We start from the raw sequence: 25342 nt of genomic DNA, 5'->3' as shown, positions 1-25342 counted from the left end.
TGTTAAAATTGCAATAAATAATGCAAATAATAAATATAAATGTAAGATATAAAAAACATACACACACGCAATAAAAACAAATAGAAAAATCACACAATAAATACAAAAAGAACAATATTCCCTAATTACATTTTTCGCTCAATGTTAATACTAGTCATTGAAACACTAATACATAACTCTTCCCCTTATTTCCTCGGCCCCCCTTCCCCTCGGCCAGTCTTCGTAAAACTGCACTGTAATGGTAACTAAGTAACAATAAAAAGAAGTGTTTGCAGTTTCTTCGGGACACGAATTTGAAATCCAATTGGCTAGAAGATTTAAAGAACAAGGTGAATAGATCAGGTCTAAGATGGTTATGGGAGGAAATTGGAGTAATGAATTTAAATGTAGATAATTTGTAAAATCGTGAAAGAGAGGTGTAATGAAACTACAAGACAGAAATTATAACAAAATCTCAACGAATTAAGAACATTAAGTACGGTAACTATAAGGACATTGAAACGTCAAGGGAACAACAAAAATGTCAGAATAAGTAATAGCAGTGGCGGCTCCTGCATATTTCTTAAGAGGAGGAAAGAAGTTAACAGCGCAAAATGGCACCTTCTTGAGAGAAACATGCTACAAATTAGCCTACATGCATACATGTAAGACTAGATAGTGTTGGGGTTGGCCTTCCTCCCTTTTGTATAGCAATAATCTGTTTTTGTAAACTGAGTTTCCTAAATTGTCCAAAATATAATACGTTTTCACTTCCATTCATTGTTGAATAATTGCACAAATTAACAATTACAAGGAAATTCACAACCTCGCAACATTTTTCACGCAAACTACAGCATCACACGTGTTGGAAGAGACCAACTACTAACACGTAATCGGAACCGTTTTACGGAAATGAGAATGAGAAATAATCTGTTAGGAAAGCGAGAAAACTGCACCCACCCACGTGGTCTGTGTTGTCATATGTACATTTTACAAATTCAGTATCACATACTTTTCAAGAATGACAGTTCTTGTAAAGTCATACTACCATTATTGTTTAAAACTGCCGGTAGCCGATTAATTTTTTTTGTTAAAAATAATGTAGTTTGCAGTGCTTTCAATTTCAAAGAAATTTGTGCAAAACTGACAACTTGGCTGTTGTCCTGTCTAGTAGACAATGAATGGAAGTGAATTTCAGGGGCCAAAAAGATCTGCGATATTAATGTAGAACTACTTCCTCTTTGTATTATATAAATCCAACTTCAACTTTCAGATATCCTCGTAAGTTTCAAACCAAGAATAGTAGCTTTTATAAAGAGCAATGAATAATATATTTTGATCTATAATTAAAAAAATATATATATGGTGTCTTTCATAGCTTTGCGTTAAAACTGTTTTTCTTGTGTCTCCTCCTAGATGTGTTATAGTCTGGTTGAATGCAGCATCGTTAGGTGGCAGCGATAACGAGCTTGCTGCAAGACCAGTCGTTTTCTATTTCCCGCCCGTGCGCTGATTCAGAGGAGGATCTCCTCCCTATCCGTTCATTTACTTGCTTTAAAACTCTGCTTCTTTCTTTGGCCGCTAGCGCGCTGTTGTCTATGTGTATTAACTGCAGTAAAGGAGGAACGGATTGACATTCCTCCACACAAACAAGCTCGCATCCTTCTCACAGTTTTCTAGTAGCACATGAGTGCGCGTCGTTAAAAACTCGATCAATCGAAGTTTTCTTATAGTTGTGAACTTAAAAATTATCGGATCTTCCTCGAATTTCAAAGCATATATTTCATTTGGTATTTACTTTCAAAAGAAGAAAAATGTGAGGAGGACGTTCCTCCCTTCCCTCCCCTGAGGAACCACCACTGAATAATAGGAAAGTGAGGATAGGCTTAGCTTGGTGGAGACTAGGAATATGGAAATTGAAAAACAGGAGGGGTACCATAGAGAAGGATATCTGCTCCCTTTGCGGCAAGGAAGAAGAAGCGTTCAATATATTATTAGACAAGAAACAGACAATAAAAGGAAAAAGTGGATAAATAATAAATTTTTGAATATGAATAGATATGTAGCATATAAGAAAACATGTAATATGCCGGTAACTAATATAAGAGAGTTAAATAAATTGGGTAAATTTTTAATGATAGTGAAGATGAAATGTGAAGAGAAAGTTAAAAGTAATGGTGTATTAAATTGATCTTGTAGTGTGTATGTGTGTTTGTGTGTGTGTCTTTTTGTTTTGTTTTTGTTTATTTTTTTTTTTAGTTGTGGGACTTGGCATAGGTGATTAAAATTGCAAAGTATGACAGATCTGGGATAATATAGAATTGTAAGAGGTCTGTCTTAGATATATATGATAAATAAATACATATATCACATCATATCATATCATATCATATCATATCATATCATATCATATCATATCATATCATATCATATCATATCATATCATATCATATGTCATGTCATATCATATCATATCATCATATATCATATCATATCATATATCATATCATACCATATGTCATGTCATGTCATATCATATATATATCATATCATATCATATCATATCATATCATATCATATCATATCATATCATATCATATCATATATCGTATCGTATCATATCATATCATATATCATATATATCATATCATATATCATATATCATATCATATCATATCATATCATATCATATCATATCATATCATATCATATCAAGTAACAATAAGTGCATTATATTGGATCTATTTCAGTATAGCTTTATGTTAAGAAGAATGGTTTTCCTAGCAAGAAGTTTCTGTGTGGGAATTTTAACTTTCAAGCCTAACAACAATAGCTGTAAATACAGCAAAAAAACATAGATTAACTACCTTTTTGTTTTTAAGTTAGTATATGTATTTACGTAATTTGCTTTTTTCTTCCAAAGCTTCGTAACAAACACAATTCAAGTACAGTACATAGGTACTTTTTTCCCTTAGAAGAGGTGAAGTGCTGTTAATTTATAAATAAAAAGTCGTAAAATCATGTTTATAATTCACAAATATTTCAATTTTCAAATAATGTTTGTGCCTTATTCCTTTGTTTTTTTTTTTTTTTTTTTTTTTTTTTTTTGCAGAAGTTATTATATAAATTTATTCATTACAATTTATTTACTTCTGATGATTATTATTGTGTATGACGTATCTCAGCACTTATAACATGAATTGCCTTATTTGTATGACTGTGATTTTCCATTCAATACAATCCCTTACTTACTGTAACACTTTATACATCCCTGTCTGAAAGCTGAGTAGCAATACAGTTACGTATATGCAGTCTTTTACAGCTGAGCACGCGGCATTCCAATACCTTTAAAATCATAAGTTGCCGTGCTGATTTCGTGACACCACTGGACTACACTGGAAATGTTCACGGAATGATGTAGATGCCAAATATGGGGTAACGGGAGAACACCGAGAAAAAACCCAACTGTGACGTGTCCGCCACAAGTGCCACTATGGATTTTTCATTGACATTACATAAGTTAACAGCACACGCGTAACTCTTTCGGTGGTATGACTAATGTGACTAACGCTATTTTGTCTTTTACACTCAATGTACAGGATGTACGATAATAACAGTAAAATAATCGCCAAAAATATGACAACGACGTTCTTCTGAGATTATTTACCATATCGATGGTGTTGAACAGCAACTTCGTATGTCAAGAAAATGAATAAAGTGAGATTTCACTTGATTCCTATAAAAAATCATCCAAAATTTTCTACAGATACATTTTAAATCAAGGCAAAATACAAACTTCACATTTAAATATCATTTGTTCGTTATCGGGGTATTAAAACTTTTTCCACTCTCTTGTACATATGAGGTAATTGTTCAACACCATCGACATAATATGCTATTACTTTAATGGTTTATTTACGATGTTCTATCAACTGCTATGGTAATCTAGTGTCTGAATGAAATTAAGGTGATAATGCCGGCGAAATGAGTCCAGGGTCCAGCGACGAAAGTTACCCAGCATTTGCTCTTAATGGGTTGAGGGAAAACCCCTGAAAAATATCAACCAGGTAACTTGTCATAACATAACCAGGTTTTGAAACCTGGTCCTCTTGTTTCAAGGTCAGGCATGCTGTTACTCCACAGTGATGGTCCTAGTATCATAAAGGGAATATAGTACATATTTTGCAAAATTTTGTTAATATTATTGTATCCTCTTTTTATATTGATTGTTTTATTTTATTTATATTTCTACTATTGTAATTATATTCTGTATTTTCAAATAAATGAATGAATGAATTTATTATTTTATTGGGTTATTTTACGACGCTGTATCAACATCTAGGTTATTTAGCGTCTGAATGATGTGAAGGTGATAATGCCGGTGAGATGAGTTCGGGGTCCAGCACCGAAAGTTACCCAGCATTTGCTCGTATTGGATTGAGGGAAAACCCCGGAAAAAACCTCAACCAGGTAACTTGCCCCGACCGGGATTCGAACCTGGGTCACCTGGTTTCGCAGCCAGACGCGCTGACCGTTACTCCACAGATGTGGAATGAATGAATGAATGAATGAATGAATGAATATAGTATCCGTTGTACTAAATTTGCGTGGATAATACAACAGAAAACTAGAATACGTCACCGAATACACTTACCTAGGACAAATAGTGACATTCAACAACGCTACCCGCAAAGAAGTCCAGAGACGCATTTCGGTAGCATGGTCAAAATTCTGGAGTCTGAGATTTATCCTCACAAGGCAAGAATACAGTATAAGAATGAAAAAAGATATACTGGACAGTTTCATCCTTCCTCTCCTACTATATGGAGCCCAAACCTGGGCTCTAACAGACGGAGAAAGAAAAATGTTAGGAACATGCCAAAGAAAGTTGGAGAGAAAGATTCTTGGCGTCAGCCTCCATGACAGAATCCGCAACGAAGACCTGAGGAAGATGACAGGCATCAAAGACGCAGCAACATCAGCCACCTACATCAGATGGAAGTGGGCGGGCCACGTCATGAGGATGGACCACAACAGATGGGCGTACAAAACAATAGCCTGGGACCCAAGAACCGGACAAAGGAGCGTAGGCCGACAGAAAAAAAGATGGGCGGACGATCTGAAACTTCACTTTGGATCCAACTGGACGACAACAGCCAAGGACCGCCGAGAGTGGAGACTACTGATAGATGCAGCATCAAAAGAATGAGGATCTTTCCCGAACTGGCTACGCGGGAATGCCAGAATAGCCACCTTGCCAGCCAAGAGACCCTTGCCCTACAGGGATTCTACGGGCTAATTCTAATTCTAATCCAATATACAGGTTCTCCCCTTTACCTTGCTCACCCAAAATAAATTTCTTCTCAGGAGTCAAATGAAAGAGCAGCAAGGCGAAACAACTTCATCATACTCATTGTGCGTAGGGGAAAACGGACGTCACAAGATAAATATACGAGTTTAATCTGCTTCAGTTTCTCATTAAACTTTCTAATATTCTTAACAAAACTTATCTTGAATATTTTCAAATATCGTACATCATTGCAAAAAAAAAATGATAATATCAATGTATTCATGGAATTAATACATTTTGGGTTATAACGCTGGTTCATATGGATCAATTTGTAATCTGCGTTACAATCTCCTGAGCTGAGAGAATCTGATAATTCGCGTTCGATTCTCTTCCTCCCAATAAATTCTGGAAATTCTCTACATCTAGATGAATCTCCGTTCGTTTATAAGGAACCACTTAATTTTATGCTCGACTTTACGTTTTACTAATTTTAGGTTAGTTGTGCAAAAAATCCGTTAATTCGTGAACCATTGAGTTGAGGAAATGCGTATAATTGTTTATAATCTGTCCATCCAATCAAATTCGATTACAAATTGACATTCTCATAGACAAAAACATACAGCCTTTACACAGAGAGAAAAAAAAAGTTGAAGGAAAATGAACTGATACAGAGTGGGACAAAGAAACGGGACATATTCAAATAGTGAAATTAAAATTTGGATATTGTAATAAATTAATTTTTATTATATGAAAATATATAATATAGTATACCATTTGCATGTAACCACTACTTCTTGAAAATTACATCTTTCAAATACCCTCTATCAACGTTCATACATTCTTGTAATCGCTCTTTGAAGTTTCTCATTACACTTCGCAACATTTCGACTGGAATGTTTGAAATTTCTTCAGTTGTTCAATGTTTCGCGGTTTGTTTGCGTATACCTTACTTTTTAGATACCCCATAAAAAGAAATCACTTGCACTTAAATCGGGGGATCGTGCAGACCAGGGAATGTCTACATTTCTCGATATGATTTGATTCCCAAACAAATTTCGAACTACCATCGTAGAGATGGCTGCAGTATGTGCTGTTACACAGTCTTGCTGAAACCAAGTTTATCTGTTGATACGAAAATTCCTTCTTCCCAATTGACCACTTAAAAATGTTTTAATCCCTATCACATAACGAGCTGCATTAACAATTTGCGCACGACCATTGGCATTCTCAAATATATATGGCCAACAATTCCTTTGGAAGAGACAGCACTCCAAGTGTTAATCGCATGTGAGGAAGACACAGGATCATGACTACGAAGTTGAAAGTGGCGGCGAAACCCGCTACGAGCAGTTTCTGCGCATTGACCAATTGGATGATAAGATTTTACAGAAAATTCTCGTTGCTCACCAGTCCAATGCTCCATGTTTAATAAATTGCAACAATCAAGTTAAACAATGACAATGAATGTAAGCCTACTAATATAATCCACGCACAACCAACAGCAAAATTAAAATCTACAGTTTTTTTGGCCCACCTTTTATTTCTTTACGTAACATCCATTCGCAGTATGAATGATGTCGGAAATGTCGCCATCACACTTCTAGTAGACCTACCAAAAAAATTAACAGTAAATGCGAAAAGTGGTTGAAGAATTACGTATGATTTAAAAACTGAGAAACGTAAAGGAAAGCTTTTTCCGGTCTGTTTTATAGGAAGTTACTCTGACTAACAATAAGGGATTACAGATATATCTATGATTATGTCTCGTGACGAGAATATTCTACGAAATGGAAATATAAAAATTGGAGATTTATCTTTCGAAGAGGTGGAAAAATTCAAATATCTTGGAGCAACAGTAACAAATATAAGTGACACTAGGGAGGAAATTAAACGCAGAGTAAAAATATGGGAAATGCCTGTTATTATTCGGTCGAGAAACTTTTGTCATCTAGTCTGCTGTCAAAAAATCTGAAAGTTAGAATTTATAAAACAGTTATATTACCGGTTGTTCTGTATAGTTGTGAAACTTGGAGTCTCAATTTGAGAGAGGGACAGAGATTAAGGGTATTTGAGAATAAGGTGCTTAGGAAAATATTTGGGGCTAAGAGGGATGAAGTTACAGGAGAATGGAGAAAGTTACACAACGCAGAACTACATGCATTGTATTCTTCACCTGACATAATTAGAAATATTAAATCCAGAAATGGGCAGGGCGAATCCAGAAACGCATATAGACTGTTAGTTGGGAGGCCGGAGGCAAAAAGACCTTTGGGGAGGCCGAGACGTAGATGGGAGGATAATATTAAAATGGATCTGAGGGAGGTGGGATATGATGATAGAGACTGGATTAATCTTGCACAGGATAGGGACCGATGGGGGGCTTATGTGAGGGAGGCAATGAACCTGGGTGTTCCTTAAAAGCCATTTGTAAGTCAAGTATCATTATACTGCTCACTTAATTTTCTGCAACTGCACCATAAAGTGAAATCAACTGCACATAATTTATTTGTTAAAAGGACTATCTTTTTAAATTCATACCCTGGATTATAAACATTTCAAGATTTCTATTCCTCTTAATCTCATCATAGTCATCTATCATCAGCTATCATAACTTTGCAACGAAGTACTCAATAGCATTTACAATTCACTTACTATTAAACCTGTACCTCTTACACACTACAGATCCTTTTCTTCAACAATGATCGCTCTTAACAAAACAAAATAAATATCTCTCTTAACATGTGAACCACAATGTCATTTGTGACCACTTTTTCACGTAGTCTCTTCATTCCAGGTATATCAATTTAACACTGCCAATCCTCATTTCAGGTAGCTGAGTGTATCACATCCGTGTGGTAATATTTATAACTGAAGATGATTATTTGCTTCTTTCTTCATTGGTGAACTTTCCATTTGTTACTAAATTAAGCAATTCCGCTTCTTCAGGTTGTAACTGTTTGTTACAAAAAATCTCTTTTGCAGCCTTTCTGTTTTGAAGCATCCTGCAAAGAAAGTATATAATGTGTTGTAACAAATTGTTCAGAAATATCAGAAGTGATTGAAGTGCATCTATATCAACAACAAACAAGGTTTGTTACTATTTGTTTGTAGCTTGGCTTGCAAGATAGGAGAGATCATAAGAAAGCTGGACTTGGGTAAGAGTGCTGGCCTTCAGCTATTCTTCCATCTGGGAACCTTCAGTTATTCTTTTAATAAAACTATTTGTGAACAGTAGGCTTGTAATGTTAGTAACCGATAGGGTGCGTTACGGTGGTTTCAAGTTGACTATCTGTTCACCAATCAGTACTCTAGCATGCATAAACAGTGTACCTGCTGAATATTCCGTTCGCCAGTCACTACTGTAGCATGCGTAAACAGTGTACCTGCTGAATATTCCGTTCGCCATCACTACTGTAGCATGCATAAACAGTGTACCTGCTGAATACTCCGTTCGCCATCACTACTGTAGCTTACATAAACAGTGTACCTGCTGAATACTCCGTTCGCCATCACTACTGTAGCATACGTAAACAGTGTACCTGCTGAATACTCCGTTCGCCATCACTACTGTAGCATGCGTAAACTGCGTACCTGCTGAATACCCCGTTCGTCAGTCACTACTGTAGCATGCGTAAACAGTGTACCTGCTGAATACTCCGTTCGCCATCACTACTGTAGCATGCATAAACAATGTACCTGCTGAATACTCCGTTCGCCATCACTACTGTAGCATGCATAAACAGTGTACCTGCTGAATACTCCGTTCGCCATCACTACTGTAGCATGCGTAAACAGTGTACCTGCTGAATACTCCGTTCGTCAGTCACTACTGTAGCATGCGTAAACAGTGTACCTGCTGAATACTCCGTTCGCCATCACTACTGTAGCATGCGTAAACAGTGTACCTGCTGAATACTCCGTTCGCCATCACTACTGTAGCATGCATAAACAGTGTACCTGCTGAATACTCCGTTCGCCATCACTACTGTAGCATGCATAAACAGTGTATCTGCTGAATACTCCGTTCGCCATCACTACTGTAGCATGCGTAAACAGTGTACCTGCTGAATACTCCGTTCGCCATCACTACTGTAGCATGCATAAACAGTGTACCTGCTGAATACTCCGTTCGCCATCACTACTGTAGCATGCATAAACAGTGTATCTGCTGAATACTCCGTTCGCCATCACTACTGTAGCATGCGTAAACAGTATACCTGCTGAATACTCCGTTCGCCAGTCACTACTGTAGCATGCGTAAACAGTGTACCTGCTGAATACTCCGTTCGCCGTCACTACTGTAGCATGCATAAACAGTGTACCTGCTGAATACTCCGTTCCTCAGTCACTACTGTAGCATACGTAAACAGTGTACCTGCTGAATACTCCGTTCGCCATCACTACTATAGCATGCGTAAACAGTGTACCTGCTGAATACTCCGTTCGCCATCACTACTGTAGCATGCGTAAACAGTGTACCTGCTGAATACTCCGTTCGCCAGTCACTACTGTAGCATGCGTAAACAGTGTACCTGCTGAATACTCCGTTCGCCATCACTACTGTAGCATACGTAAACAGTGTACCTGCTGAATACTCCGTTCGCCATCACTACTGTAGCATGCGTAAACAGTGTACCTGCTGAATACTCCGTTCGTCAGTCACTGCTGTAGCATGCATAAACAGTATACCTGCTGAATACTCCGTTCGCCATCACTACTGTAGCATGCGTAAACAGCGTACCTGCTGAATACTCCGTTCGCCATCACTACTGTAGCATGCGTAAACAGTGTACCTGCTGAATACTCCGTTCGCCATCACTACTGTAGCATGCATAAACAGTGAACCTGCTGAATACTCCGTTCGCCATCATTACTGTAGCATGCGTAAACAGTGTACCTGCTGAATACTCCGTTCGCCAGTCACTACTGTAGCATGCGTAAACAATGTACTTGCTGAATAATAATTCCGAAGGTTAAAGTATCTCAGTCGCATATTTTTGCAGCGGAATTTGGTGAGTGTTTTGAAGTGAATGGCAGGAACATTATGTGTAACTTATGTAATAGAAACATACGAGGTGACAAGCGATATTACATACAGAGTCATTATACAACACGAGAAAAGAAAGTAGGAAACTCAAACCCACGAATAATTCTATGATAATTCTTCTGCACATAACGAAAGATACGTAAAATATGTATTCGTAATGCCATGTAGTATATATTTACTTTTAGAGCTGTCCAGATTTGTTTATGAGCATCCTGTTATTACCGTAATCGATCGAAGAACCAAGTCAATGTCCCTGTACTAGTTCACATCCAGGCATATGTACCATGCTGCAGGCAATTTGTATATTCGGTCTCCAACATTAACAAGTCTAGTGAACAGTATTGGAAAGAATGTTTTAAATCCATTATTTAACGACGCTGTGTCAATTACGGTGTTATTTAACATAGGTAGAATTAGTGATAGCGAAATTCTATATGGCAAGATGAGCCCAAGGATTTGCCATGTGTTACCTGACATTTACTTTGCAGTTGAGAAAAACTTCGGAAAAAATCTACACAGGCAATCGGCTTCAACCCACGCTCGAGCTGTGTTTCTTAACTGGTTTATTTTACGACGCTTTATCAACTGCGATGGTTACCTAGCGTCTGACTGAAATGAAGGCAATAATGCCAGCGAAGTGAGTCCAGGTTCCTGCGCCCAAAGTTACCCAGCATTTGTTCTTAATGGATTGAGGGAAAACCCAAGTTCTAGAGTTAATTGCGCCATTCTATGCGTATCACATACGTAATTGTACTGACAACAATAGCATATTTTCACAACACGCATAGGCGCGTCCAACGTGAAGGTATTCGGAGAACAACGTGGGAGGCAGACGGTAGACTAGCTTCGGCCGGCCTACATACCATAGGTCGGTAAACCAAACCAATAACAACTCTGTAAATATCCAAAACAGAAAGATATGAAATCGAAATTATGATCCTATTACTCCGCATCTGTTCTAGTTTTCTTCTATAATACTTCGGATGGTATTACAGGTATGTCTTGCAACATGAAATGTTTTGCAGTTATCTATTTTAGATAATATTACCTGTTTGACGAATGGTTTTCCATTATAATATCATTATTACCTGTTCTCGTCCTTATACTTGTTGCTGCGGAACCAGGGCAGAACGGCTAACGTCAGAATGATGAGCCCCAGCAGTATCAGTGCGATGGCGAAGCAAATTATTATCGTGGGAATGCTGAGGATCCATTTGAGGAGAGTGATCATGTTAGGAGGCAAGGCGAGTTTCTTCTCAATCCAAAAATACGGGAACATGATGGTTGGAACGTCCCTGAACAGACTGCGGAACAATTTGCAATTAGTTGGAGCATCCAATAGGATCAGTTGAACTGGGAAACACACTTTAACGAAACTTCCGTTGAAAGAAGCGATTTGAGAACTTCAGATGCTGCCTGAAACAATCCTGCACCCTAATAGCAGTAAAGTTTATGAATAAAATACTTTGATTTCCTTATACAGGGTGATTCATTATTACATGTAAATAGGTTAGGTTATTTTACGACGCTTTAGCAACAGCTTCGGTTATTTAGCGTCTGAATGAGATGAAGGTGATAATGCTGCTGAAATGAGTCCGGGGTCCAGCACCGAAAGTTCCCCAGCATTTGCTCGTATTGGGTTGAGGGAAAACCCCGGAAAAACCTCAACCAGGTAACTTGCCCCGACCGGGAATCGAACCCGGACCACCTAGTTTCGCGGCCAGACGCGCTAGCCGTTACTCCACAGGTGTGGACCCGTGTAAATACTTTGTGTGTGTAATGTAGAGGTGAAACTAAGATTAAAACGTTCTATACAACTTTTTTCTCAAAACCTTTAATTCCAGAGTCAACGCCATTTTGCGTGGAACTTGCGCTCCCAAACAAATAAAGGATAACACACCAAATGTAACTTAATTACCACTTTCGTACAGTGCATTTGGACTTCAATATAAAAACAACCAAAGTCACTAAACCCATATCCTCAGCTGTCCACTTATTGCACGTTTTGTGAACTAAAACTAAACACAGTAATGAATGTAAAGCAATTTCTTCTAGACTTTACACATTTGCACAATTCTTAGTGTAATGCATGTTCAAAGTGCTGTCCCTCAACTTGAAGACATAGCTGTGCTCGTCGGCTTATTGATCTCTGAATGTTATAGAGCCCGTTCAACTCATTATGAACAATTCCACACGCATGTTCAATTCGCTGTTGTAGTACTTCTACGTTAGATACAGCAGAGGCATACACTAACGACTTCAGGCGGCCCCTAAGGTAGAAGTCCAGAGGGTTCATGTCCGGTGATCTGGCTGGCCAAGGAGTTGGCCCTACGCGGCCTATCCATTGATCTGAATACGCAGCATTGAGATACACGTTACATTGCGGCAGTAATGCGCAGTAGCATCATCGTGCAAAAACCATAAGTTCACTCGCGTTGCAAGAGGGATATCATGTAGCAGACCATGCAATTCGCGTTCCAAGAATGCGCGATAGATTTCCCTATTCAACCGCTGAGGTAGAACTCGAGATCCGAGTAACTGATTCCCCACAATACCACATCAAATGTGTGGGAGAACAGTAATGCCTATGCAGTTACTACGACGTAGGTTCCATCCACTGGAACTATGGAATTAAAGGTTTTGGGAAAAAGTTGTATGGAACGTTTTAGTCTTAGTTTCACCTCTACAATACATTCACAAAGTATTTACTCGTAATAATGAATCATCCTGTATTAAAAAAAAAGCTTTCTAGGATAAGTATTTTTAAAACTTGATAACCGTGATTCTTTGAAGTTTTCCAACTATCGTTCTGTAGGAACAAGGCTGAATAAATCTTGTAGGAGGTGAACTGCTACATCCGAAAAGCGGATATCAACAGTGCTGTTCATAAGGAGGCAATGCTAATATTTTTTGTAGTTTTGCTATTGTGACTATTGTGATGTTGTTAGTGGTGTTGGTGTTTTCGAATTTAACAATTGTGGTGTTTATGATTTTCCAGTCTTGCTTAGTTGAAATTTGACAGTTAATGCAGATTGGAGACTCTTATAAGTAATTACATTCTTCATATATTTCTAAAGTTTTAGGTATCTCACCGAGAAAAGTTAGTTGAATTACTTTATGTTAGTGGTGTCACGAAATCAGCACGGTAACTTATGATTTTGAAGTTACTGGATATTTCACGTACTCCCCTGTATAAGATTGCATGTAATTATACGACTAATCAGCGTTCAGGCAGGGATGTAGAAAATATTAAGGCTGCTTCAAAATAAACCGGGAAGGAAACGACGACAACGAGAACGGAAATATTGTTAAAATAAATGTATTTAACATATTTTCGTTCTCGTTCTCGATGTCGTTTCCGTTCCCGGTTTATTGTGAACCAGTTTTTACAGTAAATAAGAGATTATAGTTGTAGGGAAAATCACAATCATAAAAATGGGACAATTGAAGACCTCCCTCAAAGGACGTTGTATATCATATGCAAAAGCCGTTGATATACTGTACAACCTTCTTTGAGGGAGGTCTTCAATTTTATGTTATAAGTTCGTGAAATACAGTACATCATGCACAATAATAATCATGAGAAGTAAATAAATTGTAATTAATTTATGCAACAACTTCTACAAAAAACAAACGAATCAGACACAAACATTATTTGAAAATTAAAGTATTTTTGATATAGCCTACATAATCATGACTTTATAACTAATTATTTATAAATTAACAGTATTTTACGTTAAATAACATAATATATACTTCTAAAGGAAAACAATATGTATTGTAGGCTATTTTGATTTTATTGTGTCACGAAGGTTTGGAAGAAAGAAACAAATATAGTTCCTAAGTTCGAGTGAACAGAATTGAAAGTTCAGTCCAATAAAGGTAGTGGGTGTGGCAAGTGAATTGAATACAAATTCTTATTGGTTATCCACCAAAGAATATACTACTGTACTTGCACTTCCTGCCCGCCCCGAGACTTGTGTATGCGCTTCTAGTACCACAATGCGTTTCGACAGTTCCGTCTCACAAACGGCACAATTCTCAAATAGAAAAAGAAGAGTTCATTAATTTAAAATCAGTGATTAAATATGGATGTCCTAATCAATAAAATATTCTGTTTTCCTTTAACAAAAGTATGACTACAAGACACAGAACTTATTCCCATTCAAATGGCAAACCCATTTCTTAATGCCCGTATAGGGGCATGTACAATACTCCTACGTAAGCAGTCGAACTATAGGATGTCGAACTTGTTTTCTGTCGAATTTAAGAGCTTCCATTGTACTGGTACGTAAATACATATACAAACTGAAACGTAAAAAAGTAATTATTTCCTAAGCTATGATTTCATTCCTCGTCTATTGCAATTGCAATTGCCCATTTTTTTTAATTACAAAAGTTCATTTTTCTCACATGAAGGACCTGTTGCGGACGTTTGATGTTTATTTTATTCAAAATAAAGAGTAAAAATTGAAGTAACTGAGAATATTGTGATGACTGATGACTTCAATGCTCTTTACTTTTTAGCATGACGTCGAGTGATACATTGTATTAAATATGTACTCCCCTGTCACGTAGAGCGCAGGACTGTGTGTCAGAGAGGGGTAGCAGGAGAGGTATGGATTGAACGTGTGCTGTTGCTGGAACGAAATTGAAGCACAGTACGTAATAGAACGGGATGACATCGCTGCCTTATGTAAAGAAATAAGTTGCTGAACTGGTACAATACGCGACTGGTAAATGCAGAACACCACATTTATAATATTCAACAAGATTTTTTTGTTTTTTGTTTTGTTTTGCTTTTTTAGCAGTTTTGAAAATATGCTTCTGGTATCAGTGCTCGTTGCGTTGGCTCACTGGAATAGCAGCCAGCGCAGAGAAGTAAGAAAATTTTCTTAACGACATTTCATGCAAGTTGAGAGGATGTGAAGGCATTTCTTTCCCCTTCTACTTGCCCTGAGTCCGTCAGTGACAGACCGGTAGCTGTTGGGATCCCTATAGAATATATCAGGTAAATTCCTTAGAAAGAATCCAGTATAGGGCAGCTAAAGGTAAAAGAGAAGATGGAAACGATACGCTAAAAGAACTTAAATTGGAAACTTAGGAAAACAGACGTAGGAAAACTAGAATAACATCATTGTATAGAGGCATATCTAGGTCAGAAAGCATGGGTAGACATAACGGCTCGGTTAGAAAAGCCAACGTACTATGATAGGAACGATCGTGATTTTAAAATCAAATATAGGAAACAGAAAACGGATGTAGGTAAATACTCATTTTTAAATAGAACTATAAATGATTGGAATGACCTACCTGCAGCGGTCTTTGAGGGCTGTCTTTCTTTAAGGAGATTCCAGAATAACTTAAAAAGTTGTGTATAAAGTGCAAATTAAAATTAAGGTGACATTTAACATTTAATTTTTAAGGTGACATGTATTTTATTTAGCCTGACGAGTTACTCCCTAGGTTTGAATTGTAAATTATTTAAAAATAGCGTGTAAGAGGGCCTTAAAATAGAAATGTTTAGCTTAAATGTAGTTCTGTTTATAAGTATGCATAAGGATGTAATTATTTGTCTTCTTTGAACTGTTGTATCAGTGAAACGAGGTGAGTCAATGAAGTTATGGTTTTACAGTGCAGTGAATAGTTCCGATCAGTGATAATTTATAGCGTCAATGAAATGTGTTCTATAGTGTCAGTGAAATGTGTTATAGAATGTCAGTGAAATGTGTCATAAAGTGTCAGTGAAATGCGTCATAGTGCCACTACAGCGAGTGAGATGAGAGTAAAGTGAAAGATTATTGAAACTTATGTAGGCCCTATACATATGTAGGTTGTATTTAACATTAGGTTATTTTACGTTTTATTATTAATTGTTATTATTGTGTTAAATTGTATTGTATATTCTTATTGTATTGTGTGTATAATTGTATTGTGTATTGTAATTTTATTGTGTATTGTTTATATTGTGTATACCACTGACACCGGGTGCTTGCCCACTTGCAGTGTGAATAAATACATACATACATACCTGCACTCCCTGAACTGTACACACTAGAAAATAAAATATTAACTAAAGTACATAAGTTAATACAGAGTGATTTATATAGAACTGACACATTTCTTTCATTAATTGTTTCAAAACGAATTGTGCTAGCGACAACTTATTATACCTAAAGTGTAGAGGAATTTTGGGAGATTATTTACCTCTATAACAAATGTTGTCCGGCGTTGTCAAATCCGGAGATCTCGGTGGCCAAATGCTTGCTCTTTTCACTCACCAGAGATCCAGTTGTTTCCAATTTGTTTACCAGTCCCAGTATTGTGTTTCTTTTGGGGGGATTGCGAACACCAAATTCTCTCTGGTATGCCCTTCGAGTAGCTGTAATTGAATTCGTAATCCAGTATTGCTTCACAAGGAAGAGTCGTTGATTTAATGTGTACTGCATTTTCACGTTGACACAAAATGTCGAAAACAGCTGCCAACAATAGGAATAAAACATAAACATCTGCGCATCTAGTGACAAGGAATCGAAACTCCAGAACATTCTGCTTAATTTGGTGCTAAAATTGGGTCATTGAATGAATTTCCAACGGAAGGGCAAGCATCGTTCATCTAGGCTTCCCACGGTTGTTGTTGACATAAGAGCACGACTGGAGCAGTCACCCAAAAAATCATTAAGATGTTTGTCGCAGGAGACAGGGTACACCTACTCAATGTGTCAGAGAGCCTAAAGCCATATAGGGTTACGGTTGTTTATCAGCTACAGGGACCAAATAAGGATAAAAGATTGAATTATTGTCGTTGGTTTCAGACGTTCATTGTGCAAAATCCTGCCATATTGTCCATCACATGGTTCCCAGATGAAGCATGGTTCCATTTATCCGGTTATGTGACGAACGAATAATTTCCAGGAACCTGTGACCACCGAGATCTCCGGATTTGACAACGCCGGACAACATTTGCTATAGAGGTAAATAATCTCCCAAAATTCCTCTACATTTTAGGTATAATAAGTTGTCGCTAGCACAATTCGTTTTGAAACAATTCATGAAATAAATGTGTCAGTTCTATATAAATCACTCTGTATAAAATACAGTGACACAGATGTTTGACAATTACATGTTTGAGTATATTTTAGTGTTGTTCTTACAATATTTTCAACTAATAATTAATTATGGAATGTTTATTTGTATCATGAAATCGGGGGGAGTGACACAGTGCAGGTTGTCTCATTTTAGCAACTAGCGTGAAGAACACATTTATCTTCTGCTGTCAGTAGCTTTTTAATGTGCCAGTTGATATAAACAGCAATAAAATGAAATATAAACACTTAGTATAGACTTTCGAAATATAGATTATCGGTAAACATTTTCAATAATAAAAATTTGTCACTGTTTTGAAAGTGATTTAGTCGAACGTTAGTAAGATTGACAGTAGCATCTTCCCCTTCATTGATGGTTGAGAGTGTGAGTAGAGGGGAAACCCTATCAACCAAACTGAAATGGTGAATAGTACATACTTGTATCTTGAGAGGTGGTCGTAAAATCGTGTCAAAATAAGAGATCATTCTTTTTTTTTTTTTCAACCACATCTAAGATGAACAATTGATATGCTAAATGATAAAATACGAAAACTATTTAAAAATCCTGAACCAACGAAGATAAACGTGACTTAAAATAACGAAGTGTCTGGAAAGGGGTGATCGTGATAGCATAAACAATGTAGAGTACATTCCTGCTAAACCGGCCATTCCATGCCCAGAAGGGTTCCGGATTATTGAGAGTGTTTCTAAATCGAAACTAGAACGTTCCACACGTAATCAACGCATGTACACGTGTATAAATATATATTTATTATGTAGGCCTACGTTTATAAGTAATGCAGTTGAACTCATGGCACAGGTGTAAAATTCTCAGACAACTATTACAATAAAAGTGATAAGAAGTACATTGGAAAACCGGATAATTTAGAGGCTGGATTACTGAGGGCCACATTATCGAGAGTCTATCGTAATTTACAATTATGTTTATTACATTTAATAGAAATACACTTTTGCCCAAAATATCCTTCATTCTTAGTTGACATTGACATTATCAATTTCAATAGGAAGAAAGGCTGCTGCCATTGTAGTCTTGATCGTGTAACCCAGTCATTTCCAACTGGCCAACCTATGACGTCGGAGCGCGTTTTCCATCTAGAAGCAGATCTTGTAGAGCACATGAGGGAGGGTAATGCATCCCTTCCACTTACTTTGTTATTTCACCTATGTTTGCCCCTCTCGAATAGCACGAGAACAGAGACGTGTGACGTCACAGAGCCAGCCGTTGGAAATGACTGGTGTAACCTACTACAAGTGTTTAATGCGCTTTATTTATTGAACTGTAGAACTATAAGAACACTTTTTTCGAAATACCTACTATCTAGTCTTTAAATGAAAAATTCTGCAGAAGAAAGAAACTTTTCCTGATTATTTGAAACAAATATTGAATAGGAATATTCAAAATTACTACCCTTAATACAAGCTTAAAATAATGAAGTTTCTGAAATTACATTATCATTACTATTACACATTTACGTCACACTACTTTTGACCAATAAAACGGTACGAAAGGACGTGTTTCAACCAATCATGGCTGTTTATCGCTACAATTTTATCATTTGTTTGTTTTTATTACCTCCCTAGCATTTGTTTCTTTGTTTGTCAACATTTAACACTGCAAATTCTTCAAGGTATTATAAAACATGATTTTCGATCGTCATTTGTTTCCCGCATAGATAGTCAACTGAAAATGGCGGCTCCGTTCCAACGTTTTGGTGAAGGTAACATTAGTGAAATAGAATTTTAGTAAGTCAATTAATTCCTATTTTATTGTATTAGAATACTTTCTTTTTTCTAATCTTTATATTCTTTCTTCTGTTTTATCACCTCCCTACCATCTGTTTGCCAACATTTCAAACTGCAAATTCTTTACGGTACTATAAAACATGCTTTGCTATCGTCATTTGTCTCCCTCATAGATAGTCAACTGAAAATGGCGGCTCCGTTCAAACGTTTTGATGAAACTGACATTAGTGAAATAGAATTTCAGTAAGTCAATTAATATTTTATTGCATTAGAGTACTTTATTTCTTCTAATCTTTATGTACTTTCTTCTAATCGTGTAATAGTCAATTAAATCCTACTCGAGTTTTGATTTTCTCTAGACAAATCAAAACCTGTATTGAGATTACTGTTGATACGATAAATATTGCAATTTACAATTTCCATTAATACATTTAATAGAAATTGAACTATTTTGCTCAAAATATCTTCCATTCTTAGTTTTTATGTACTGACATCAATTCCAGCAACGTAATGCAAGTGTTATTGGGCTGTGGAATTATAGAAACATTTTTTTTTAAATGCTTACTGTCTGGTCTTTAAATGAAATTCTCTGTAGATGAAATAAACTTTTCGTGATTATTTGGCACAAGTATTGAATAGGTAAATTCGACATTACTTCCCTTAACATTAGCTTAAAACAACGAAGTGCCTGAAAAGGACTCTCCTGATGGGTATATAATATAATATATAATTACCTTTATTACACTTAATAGATTTAAACTACTTCCAAAAATATCTTCCATTATTAGTTGTTATGTATTGACATTATCAATTTCAGTAGGAAGAAAGACTCCTGTCATTATATGCGTGAGCAAGTGTTGTAACACGTTTCATTTACTGATCTATAGAAATATAGCAACACTTTAGTCTAGTGTCTGGTCTTTAGCTAAAAATTCTCTGTAGATGAAATAAAATTTTCATGATTATTTGGAAGAAATATTGAATAGGTAGATTCTAAATTATTTCCCTCAAAAAAGCATATTTTATAAAATCAATAGAAAGTGAAATGCTTTCTCACCTAATTTTTGGATTGTCCCTTAGCAACAGATTCATTTGGAGTCTGAAGAATGCCTCAAGAGGAATGCCCGTCGTCTGGAACAAAATTAGAATTTATCATACGACATAAAAATAGTTACTCCCTCTAGTCCAAAATATGGAATAGAAAGATGTCATTTATTCCGTTCTAAAATATGGTATACATTTGTTTAAGTTCTCAGTAATATAATGTAAATTTAATATATCTTCTAGATACTTATTTGTTCGATAAATTAACGCAAGAAAAATAAATAAAGTACATTTCATTCTGTGTGATGTCAAATTAATAAAAGAAAAAACGAACATTGTTTTCAGAGAGAGACGAATTAACATAAAAAACTGCAATAACTTACAACCCGTTTTTACACGACTGTTGTGCCTTAGATGTTCTATACATAATTGGTGTTACATTTTCTGGAACAGGAACATCACACCAGGTGCCCATTTGATTTCTGTTCATAATGAACTATTTAAATATTGTGGATTGATGCACTACAGAAGACTAGAAACATTCACAACTGCACTGTCTGATAGTCCCTTCATTACTGAACAGAATACCATCACAGTCGTATATACAGTCACGAAGCTCGAGTTGGTGAGACTACTAGGAACCATAGACTGTGCAAGTACTATTTCGCATTGTCTGTGATGAGGCGATGGTAGCGAACCTAGTGGTTAGCAACTATCTATGTATGCATATTCCCTACGTATTGAGCTTCGTGACTATATATAGGCTACTAGACTGTGATACCACGCCGTACAACATTTCGTGCGCGCATTCACAATAATCAAATGTATTTTTTTTGTTACTATACAAACTGATCTGAATGAACATTTCACCACCTCACCTCCCGAACCTCTACAACAGGACAAAACAAAGGAAGACATCCTATCTAATGCGACTACAATAGACACGTTAATTCACTTTACATACATTACTGAAATTGACGTCAGAAATCACTAAAGGATGGTTCACAATAAACCGAGAACGAGAACCAGAGTGAAAACGAGAAGCAGAGAACGTGAATATGAACATTTTTGATTCACAATAAACCGAGAACGTAGACGACTATGCATATCGATATGCATGTCAATAACGACGTGTAAAGTCGATATTACGCATTCTGATGTTATTTGTGTATAATTGACCAATGGCGTTCTCTCATGAGTACAAGGCAGCCAACATAACACAGGTTAACCAACTTCAAAATTTCAACGGTACTGTAAATATGCCCATTCATCTTTATTATCACAACCTATTTTAAGTCTACCATAACGTAAAATAATTAGAGAAGAAAAATTTGTAATAGAACAAAAATGAACACAACAATAGTTATTGAACTGAAGCATGAATATGTAGTGTGTAATACAACCAATACAGTCATAAAATATGATTCACTTACGATCGGTGTTCAAAGATGCAACTATTGAAAGCCACGTATTCTCCTTCATTTTCTTATCTTTATACGAGGCGTAAACGTGAGTATTTTCCTCAACACTCAATGTTAGAATCTCATCATGCTCCATGATGCACAGCACAGAACAAAATAATGCATAGGTTATGTCACGGTCTTCTTGCTACAAAATATACGACGACAAAATAGCTTTTAGATGGCAATAGAATGAATCTAGTGGGCTGTGATCGGAAACGTGAACGCCGAAGTTGAAACTTGGCCAACTCTCCGTTCCCGATCCCGGGTTCCGGCAAGCTTATCGTTAATTGCGAATGCTCACATTTAAATGTACACATTTTAACAATTTTACCGTTTTCGTTTTCGTTTTCGTTCCGATTCTCGTTTCCGGTTTATTGTGAACCAGCCTTAAGACGACTGAAATCTAACGCACAAAGCATAGACGGTATCAGAATTTCACTGTTAAATAAAATAATTGACGTGATCGTGCCGACAGTGACCCATATATTTAATGCATCTCTCATAACTAATAACTTTCCTAAAATTTGGAAAATTGCACTAGTAACAGCTATATCCAAGACGAAAGCTCCGACCTCTCCAAACGACTACAGGCCTATAAATATTCTCCCCTCTCTCTCCAAAGCACTGGAAGACATCGTACACCGACAACTGACAGACCACTTAAACACGTACAAACTTATCAACGAACACCAATCTGGTATCAGAACAGGACACAGTACAACAACTGCCCTACTTAAAGTGACAGAAGACATGCGAGAAGCAATGGACAGAAGCGAGGTGACCATATTAACTCTACTAGACTTCAGTAAAGCATTCGACTCAGTTGATCTTGACCTACTACGTGCAAGACTAAGAACGTTATACTTGTCTGACAACTGCATTAATTGGATGGACTCTTATCTTCGTGATCGTCAACAATGTATCTCAGTACAAAATCGGTTTTCCCCTTGGCGATTTACGAAAATAGGAGTACCTCAAGGCACCGTGCTTGGACCACTGCTTTTCTCCATTTATATTAATGACGTGACTACAAACCTACATTACTGCAAGTATCACATTTACGCAGACGACTTACAAGTCTACATACACTCCCGACCAGACGAAATTGATGCAACTATTGGCAAAATTAATCATGACTTGAATCAAGTTTCTTCATGGGCGAAAAAGTTCGGACTTAGGTTGAATGCTCACAAGCAATAATAATTGGACATAGGACATTACTGAACACAATGAACAACAGACATATCCCAATTATTACAGTAAATAATGCCACTATTCCGTACCATTCCGTCGTCAGAAACCTCGGCATTTTCTTGGACGAAAATTTAAATTGGAAATGCCAAATAAAGGAAATATCCAAGAGAGTGTGCTACACCATGCATTCTCTTAACCCATTCAGAAAATTCCTCCCGCCAGAATTAAAACAGACTTTAGTGCAAACCCTCATACTACCACTGTTTGACTATTGCGACGTAATACTTAAAGACTTGACAACTGACCTTTCGAACAATCTGCATTGTGTGCACAATATGAGTATCAGATTCATCAGCAATGCTCACAAACTTGACCACATTACACCCTCGTTCAAATCTTTATCCTGGCTGCAACTTAGTAACCATAGATCACTTCATTCGCTGTCTCTTCTGTTTCGAGTTCTCCACACTTCTACTCCAAATTATCTTCGTTCCCGGTTTAACTACTTATCCTCCAATCACAATCTAAACACCAGGTCACAGGAGAGCCAAACCCTAGCAATTCCTGCCCACAGAACATCCCACTATTCATCCTCTTTTACTGTCTCAGTCCCCCATGAATGGAATTCTCTACCTCAGAAGATGAGGGGCTGCTAGACAATAATCACTTTCAAGAAAATGCTAAACGATTTCTTACGGGCGCAGTCAAATTGAAGTTATAATTGTGTTCGAGTTTGATAATTTAATTTAATCTAGGTATGACTGTCATTACTGTTACTATTATTATTATTATTATTATTATTATTATTATTATTAGTATTATTATTATTATTATTACAACCAGACGTTTGAGATGGGCAGGGCATGTAGCACGTATGGGCTATGGATTAATCTTGCTCAGGATAGGGACCAATGGGGGGCTTATGTGAGGGCGGCAATGAACCTCCGGGTTCCTTAAAAGCCAGTAAGTATTATTATTACATAATTATTTCATTGGTGTTGTGAAGATGAAAAGAATTGTCATTGTATTATGTTAATTATGTATTATATTGCCTTGTATTGTAGTACTGTATTGCTTTGAATTGTATTGTATTAATTATGTTATATTCACAGCATTGTAGTAATTTTCTATCATACTGGTTGAGTGGAAGAGAAGGCCGAATTGCCTTAACTCTGCCAGTTAAAATAAACCATTATTATTATTATTATTATTATTATTATTATTATTATTATTATTATTATATTATTATTATTATTATTATTATTATTATTATTATTATTATTATTATTATTATTATTATTATACTATATTTTGGAACGGAGGGAGTAATATGTGAACATAAGAATACATTATTGTGGCTTATTCAGTGATTTAGAAGATAATTTTATGCTCTACATTTCATTCTGTATTCGCCGTTTTCCTTACAGATAGAAATGTCTGTCTTATTCTCATCCCTTACACATATATGCGCTGGGGTATACTGGAAGGAGATTCTATACTTCATTCCATAATGTCTGACAGGCGATGTAAATATTACCGGCAGAGGAGGAGAGAAGTATATTACTACTCAACCAATGGCAGAGATCTCGTTTCACGCTTGTCTTTAAGTTGGGCGAGAGTAGAACGTTTCAGGGTAACCATGGAATGAGACTTCTGCCATTGGTTTAATAGCAATTATTCTTCTTTCTCTTTCTGCCGGCATTGTTTACTTCTTCTGTCTAGGTGACCAGATTCACATCGATATAAAAGAGGACATAAAGCTTCAAAAAGGAGGACATTCTTCGAAAAAAAGACGACAGAAAATATGTACTTACTGTAGATTTAGGACTATATCTATATTATATTATAAATTACGTCAATATCTATTTTCTTACCAAATATTTATAGTACAGATTTAGGCTTATATCATACTTAAAAGTATGTTAATATTACAAAATAATTATGATAGAACTTGATAATAAATTTGAATTTAAACTATAGTTTATTTAACAACGCTCGCGTTTGATGGAAACGCTCTTTCCTTAAACACATCCAAAACAACTGTTGTTCCGTTTTCACTAAGCTTCAGTGGTCTTGAATCTCCTCAATCTTCTTTTAGGCTTAAAATTCATCATTCTGATTGTTCTTCTCAAAATTGTGAATGTCCCATATTAACTGAATCCTCAGAGGTTAAGTATTTAGACATTACAATCGACCAACACTTACGATGGAACAAAAATATTACATATTTTTGCAATAGATTACGTAAAACAGTTTATATCTTTGTTTTACTTCTGTCATATTTACCAGTTAATATTTTACGTCTCATTTATTTAGCTTTATTCCAATCCATTCTCCAATATGGAATTTTAGGGTGGGGAAATGCTTGTAATTCTAATCTCATTCCACTAATACTTATTCAGACAAGAATAATTAAAATATGCTTTAATAAACCACTAATACTTATTCAGAAAAGAATAATTAAAATATGCTTTAA

The 25342-nt window shown here is 36.3% G+C and overlaps 1 protein-coding gene across 3 annotated transcripts in view; it reads right to left on the bottom strand.

The window, feature by feature from the left end:
* Positions 1 to 7751: 7751 nt before the first annotated feature.
* The window catches only part of LOC138709033 (protein peste-like), a 140086-nt gene continuing 122495 nt past the window's right edge, over positions 7752 to 25342 (bottom strand). For all 3 annotated transcript variants that reach the window (XM_069839512.1, XM_069839511.1, XM_069839510.1), the window contains exons 7-9: positions 20223 to 20296; positions 11405 to 11620; positions 7752 to 8271 (exon numbers count right to left, since the gene is read on the bottom strand). In XM_069839512.1, coding sequence (XP_069695613.1) covers positions 8148 to 8271; positions 11405 to 11620; positions 20223 to 20296 — 414 coding nt within the window. In that variant the 3' untranslated portion in view covers positions 7752 to 8147. The remainder of the gene's footprint in view (positions 8272 to 11404; positions 11621 to 20222; positions 20297 to 25342) is intronic.

The sequence above is a fragment of the Periplaneta americana genome, chromosome 11 (assembly GCF_040183065.1).
Source record: "Periplaneta americana isolate PAMFEO1 chromosome 11, P.americana_PAMFEO1_priV1, whole genome shotgun sequence".
Classification (NCBI taxonomy): domain Eukaryota; kingdom Metazoa; phylum Arthropoda; class Insecta; order Blattodea; family Blattidae; genus Periplaneta; species Periplaneta americana.
This window is presented reverse-complemented; position numbering and strand designations above follow the sequence as displayed.